Below are 6391 nucleotides of genomic sequence, written 5' to 3' on the forward strand. Positions count from 1 at the left end.
GTGCCACTCACTGCACCGGACAGACGGGGGTGGCGACCCGTCACGGCGGATCTGTAGGATTATCAGATGAGCATCTGGGACAGATTTCCAGACGTTACCGTGTGACACAAGAGCAGAAATATCCACAGAAAACAACAATCTGCACTCAAAGTTATAGCAGAGGAGCATGAACTTTTTTGGGGGACCAAGCGTCAAATTTTGATCAGAGGTGTAATAATATATTGACAGCACGATCCAATAAGTGTGGGGTCCATTTTTGGAAGAGAAATAGGGTCCTCTAGTCCCCTCCAGAAAAAAAAAGGAGTCAAGATTGACCATTCAGTGAGCTCAGCTGTCCCCAGAGAATACAGAAGAGTTGGAGATGGCCCATTGAGGACCGCAGATTGTGCCCCCCTGACAGTGACTAGAGGTAACACACTAATATATGTAGTGAGTCACCTATAGTCACGGTCAGGGGGGCACAGTCTGCGGCCCCCAATGGGCCATCTCCTACTCCTCTGTTCTCTATGGGGACAGCTACACTCACTGAATGGTCAATCTTGACTATATATATGATCAGATACAGATGAGAAGACTGCAGAGGTACAGGACCCCCGGAGCAGCCGCCATGTCTGTAGTCCGTGGCCCCCTGCGATTTGCCGCCATCCTCGGGTCCACTTCTGATTCATTTGCCCATTTTGGGGTGTCACATGTATGACATCGTGCTGGACCTATCAATTAGAGGCGGGGATGGCGGCGCCATCCGGTGGTCGCAGGCTACAGACACGGCAGTATCGGCCTGTGACAGACGCCTGTAACATCCCTGCTCCTGTCTGCAGGGGGCAGCGCAGGGAGTAAACAATCCTCTCCTATTTCCAGGCTGATGACGTCAGGCCCATTCGATAATGACCCCTGTGACGTCAGCCTGTTTACTACCTGCAGAGGTCTGCAGCACGGCGTGACGTCACCTATCGGGACCGGCGCAGTATGGCGACACGGGCGCACTCACTTGAGGCCCAGGCCGTGCAGGTGCTGTCCGATCAGGCGGATGACGTCCTCGTCGGCCTGGCTCAGCCGCTTCTTCTTCTTCAGGCCCGGCTGCTCGGCGGCGCTGGCGGCGGCGCAGCAGGAGGAGGAGGTGGAGGAGGACGCGGCCCCGTTGCTGGTGCTGAGGAGGCCGTTGCTGTGCGCCTGCTCCCCGCCGGGCCCGGAGGACGAGGCCTCCCCGTTATGTGAGGGGGACGCCGGGGCACCGCCGCCGCTGTCCGAGCCCCCCGCACCGGCCGCCGCTGCAGCTGCCCCGTTCGCCTGCATGTTTCCCCCGCTGGCTCCTCTACCGCCGGGAATGACCGATTGAGTCGCCGCCGCCGCCTCCTCCGAGGCTCGGAGCTTCTTCCGCGGGGGAGGGGTCGCTCGGCCGCCGGTGTCCGAGTCTGAGGAGGAAGCGGAGGCCAGAGTTTCCTCACCGAGAGCGGCCGTGGTTGGTGGCTGAGGAGAGAGGACACCGCGCCGTCCCCCTCCCGGGGTGTGGAGGCGAGGACTGGGGGGGAGGGGAAGCGGGGAACGGGAGGGGGGAGATCCGCGGCCGCTGCTCGGCGGCTCCGGGGCTGTCACAGGCGGCTTCCCCCTCAGCTGCGGCACTAATGGAGTCCGAGCCGTGACGTCACCGGAAATGCCTATAGAGGCCGCGCGCTCACTTCCGGCTCTGCAGGAGGAGGAGGAGGAGAGCCGGGGCTGACCACACACAGCGAGAGCGGGAGGGACGAGAGCGGGCGGCGTCACCGGGAGAGATTCCCCGCCCCCTGCCGGGCTGAGCAGCGTCCGCCGGCCCGATCACTGCAGCGACACCTCTCCGGACCGGAAACAGCTGTCTCCGCGGTGCATGCCGGGAATTGTAGTTCTTACAGTGGCGTCACTGGGGGGGGGAGCGGCAGAAATAGCCACAGGCTTCTCCTGTCCTGTTGACAGTTATTGCTATGGGACTACAAATCCCAGCATCCGCGTGTGGTGATGTGCACTTTATGTATAAATAAAGTTTATTCATTGTTGTATTAACGTTTGGCAACTTTAACCCCTTCAGCAACCCCTTCAACTTTAACCCCTTCCTTTCTAATCGGAAAGCTATAACTTTTTTTATTGTATTTCCATCAGTGTAACCATATCAGGGCGTATTTTTAATGTTCTTTTTAATAGCGCCATTTAAGCTGTTTATAAATGATTAATTCACTGGAATCTGTCCAGAGCCTTTCATGTACGCCGGTACGAGCCCGAGATGCCGGCACGATCAGCGGGCAGACTTTTTAAAAAATATATATTATTATTCTAGCGCACTTCTGGATTGTTTTTATTACTCATTCCAAGAGCCAGAGATATTTATTTTATTTTATTTTTATATTTATTTATTAATTTTATTGAGAGCTTTGTTCATAAAAAAGTCAAATCCTCCAACGTTTTATATTAGATATATACTTAATTTATGGCTGATCAGAACCGCTGCCAGTGATGGACAGGTCTCTCCCTATGTACTCCTGAAGGAGAAACCTGACAGCTGCAGCCGCGCTGGGTAGAGCTGGCCATAGGCGACGCTGGACTAGCCTGGTCACCAGCTATGATCACATGGCCGGCTCTTCCCAGCACCGCTGACAGTGATGGACAAGTCTCTCCCTATGTACATGTGAAGGAGAAACCTGTCAGCTGCAGCCGCGCTGGGTAGAGCTGGCCATAGGCGACGCCGGACTAACCTGGTCACCAGCTATGATCACATGGCCGGCTCTTCCCAGCACCGCTGACAGTGATGGACAGGTCTCTCCCTATGTACACGTGAAGGAGAAATCTGTCAGCTGCAGCCGCGCTGGGTAGAGCCGGCCATAGGCTACGCCAGACTAGCCTGGTCACCAGCTATGATCCCCTGGCCCGCTCTTCCCAGCATCACTGCCGGTGATTGACAGATCTCTCCTTATGTACACATGAAGGACAGACCTATCAATCCGCTGCAGCCGCGCTGGGAAGAGTCGGTCAGGGACGACGCTGGATTAGTCTGGTCACCAGCTATGATCCCCTGGCCGGCTCTCCCAGCACTGCTGCCAGTGATGGACAGGTCTCTCCCTATGTACACGTGAAGGAGAAACCTGTCAGCTGCAGCCGCACTGGGTAGAGCCGGCCATAGGCGACGCCAGACTAGCCTGGTCACCAGCTATGATCACATGGCCGGCTCTTCCCAGCACCGCTGACAGTGATGGACAGGTCTCTCCCTATGTACTCCTGAAGGAGAAACCTGACAGCTGCAGCCGCGCTGGGTAGAGCCGGCCATAGGCGACGCCGGACTAGCCTTGTCACCAGCTATGATCCCCTGGCCGGCTCTTCCCAGCATCACTGCCGGTGATTGACAGATCTCTCCTTATGTACACATGAAGGACAGACCTATCAATCAGCTGCAACCACGCTGGGAAGAGCCGGTCAGGGACGACGCTGGAGTAGTCTGGTCACCAGCTATGATCCCCTGGCCGACTCTTCCCAGCACCGCTGCCGGTGATTGACAGGTCTCTCCATACATACACACCAAGTAGAGACCTATAAATCAGCTGCAGCGGCGCCGGACTGGTCTACTCTAGATCTTCAAAGCACGTTTTCTCGTTTCAAAAATAAATATACCTCTAATCTTGCAATTTTTTTTACAGATAGAACTTGTACATTTTATAGTCTATGTAGCAGTTCACATGTCTGTGTATTTTTGCAGACCGACAATCGGATCAAACTCACCAATGAAAGTCTATAGGACCACGAAAACAATCGGGCAGCATCTCTGTGCCAAATTGTGCCGTCCGTTTTTCACTGACTGATAGCAGAAGCTTGAGAGATCATTTTCATCAATGAAAAAATGAAGAAACTCGGATGGTAAAAGCTAACTCGTTTTTTTTGCATACAAGAAAATCACCGACATCTAAATGAGGTCTAAAGGAAACCAAACAGGCCCCATTATAGTCAAAGGAGTCCGTTCACCGCAGTTTGTGTTCGACCTTCAGTTCAATTTTTCCCTTTCTATTATGGAGCAGAAAAGCATACGTCCAAATGTGAATCCAGCCTTAATGGCTACAGACACCTTCGTACAGACTTCTTTATGGTTCTTTTGCTCCCGAAATGTAAATTTTTAATCTTCTAAATAATCTTCATTAAAACATTTTTAATCATTTTGCTGCGTCAGATTGTTTTGCTCTGCAAAACTGATACAAATCCATCACGGCTGTTATTTCTGCTCCTGACGGATCTCTCTGGTCCACATTCTCCCTCCCCACTGGGAAAGATACCCAAAACTTACATCCAGCTTTTATATCACAGGGAGAGAAAGACAGACCTCACATCCAGCCTATATTACAGAGAGAGACACACAGACCTCACATCCAGCCTATATTATTGGGAGAGACACACAGCTCACATCCAGACTATATTACAGAGAGAGACTCACAGACCTCACATCCAGCCTATATTACTGGGAGAGACACACAGACTTCACATCCAGTAATATAGGCTCGGAGAGACACACAGAGCTCACATCCAGCCTATATTACTGGGACAGACACACAGAGCTCACATCCAGCCTATATTACTGGGACAGACACACAGAGCTCACATCCAGCCTATATTACTGGGACAGACACACAGAGCTCACATCCAGCCTATATTACTGGGACAGACACACAGAGCTCACATTCAGCCTATAATACTGGGACAGACAGACAGACCTGACATCCAGCCTATATTACTGGGACAGACACACAGAGGTCACATCCAGCCTATATCACTGGGAGAGACACACAGGCCTCACATCCAGCCTATATTACTAGGAGAGACATGAAGAGCTCACATCCAGCCTATATTACTGGGAGAGACACACAGGCCTCACATGCAGCCTATATTACTGGGAGAGACACACAGGCCTCACATCCAGCCTATATTACTGGGACAGACACACAGACCTCACATCCAGCCTATATCACTGGGAGAGACACGCAGGACTCACATCCAGCCTATATTACTGGGAGAGACACACAGAGCTCACATCCAGCCTATATTACTGGGACAGACACACAGAGCTCACATCCAGCCTATATTACTGGGACAGACACACAGAGCTCACATCCAGCCTATATTACTGGGACAGACACACAGAGCTCACATTCAGCCTATAATACTGGGACAGACAGACAGACCTGACATCCAGCCTATATTACTGGGACAGACACACAGAGGTCACATCCAGCCTATATCACTGGGAGAGACACACAGGCCTCACATCCAGCCTATATTACTAGGAGAGACATGAAGAGCTCACATCCAGCCTATATTACTGGGAGAGACACACAGGCCTCACATGCAGCCTATATTACTGGGAGAGACACACAGGCCTCACATCCAGCCTATATTACTGGGACAGACACACAGACCTCACATCCAGCCTATATCACTGGGAGAGACACGCAGGACTCACATCCAGCCTATATTACTGGGAGAGACACACAGAGCTCACATCCAGCCTATATTACTGGGACAGACACACAGAGCTCACATCCAGCCTATATTACTGGGACAGACACACAGAGCTCACATCCAGCCTATATTACTGGGACAGACACACAGAGCTCATATTCAGCCTATATTACTGGGACAGACACACAGAGCTCATATTCAGCCTATATTACTGGGACAGACAGACAGACCTCACATCCAGCCTATATTACTGGGACAGACACACAGGCCTCACATCCAGCCTATATTACTAGGAGAGACATGAAGAGCTCACATCCAGCCTATATTACTGGGAGAGACACACAGGCCTCACATCCAGCCTATATTACTGGAAGAGACACACGGCCTTCACATCCAGCCTATATTACTGGGACAGACACACAGAGCTCACATCCAGCCTATATTACTGGGAGAGACACACAGGCCTCACATCCAGCCTATATTACTGGGAGAGACACACAGATCTTACATCCAGCTTATATTACTGGGAGAGACACAGACCTCACATCCAGCCTATATTTCTGGGACAGACACACAGACCTCACATCCAGCCTATATCACTGGGAGAGACACGCAGGACTCACATCCAGCCTATATCACTGGGAGAGACACACAGGTCTCACATCCAGCCTATATCACTAGGAGAGACATGAGCTCACATCCAGCCTATATTACTGGGAGAGACACACGGCCTTCACATCCAGCCTATATTACTGGGACAGACACACAGAGCTCACATCCAGCCTATATTACTGGGAGAGACACACAGACCTCACATCCAGCCTATATTACTGGGAGAGACACACAGACCTCACATCCAGCCTATATTACTGGGAGAGACACACAGACCTCACATCCAGCCTATATTACTGGGAGAGACACACAGACC

General features: G+C 51.9%; 1 protein-coding gene across 2 annotated transcripts in view; it reads right to left on the reverse strand.

Annotated features, from left to right (window-relative positions):
* Positions 1 to 1433, reverse strand: part of WDR26 (WD repeat domain 26) — a 52404-nt gene extending 50971 nt beyond the window's left edge. For both annotated transcript variants that reach the window (XM_073671863.1, XM_073671862.1), the window contains exon 1: positions 989 to 1433. In XM_073671863.1, the coding sequence (XP_073527964.1) occupies positions 989 to 1293 (305 nt within the window). In that variant the 5' untranslated portion in view covers positions 1294 to 1433. The remainder of the gene's footprint in view (positions 1 to 988) is intronic.
* Positions 1434 to 6391: the final 4958 nt, after the last annotated feature.

The sequence above is a fragment of the Phyllobates terribilis genome, unplaced genomic scaffold, assembly GCF_046119375.1.
Source record: "Phyllobates terribilis strain yellow unplaced genomic scaffold, ASM4611937v1 Scaffold_3__8_contigs__length_932513732, whole genome shotgun sequence".
NCBI lineage: Eukaryota > Metazoa > Chordata > Amphibia > Anura > Dendrobatidae > Phyllobates > Phyllobates terribilis.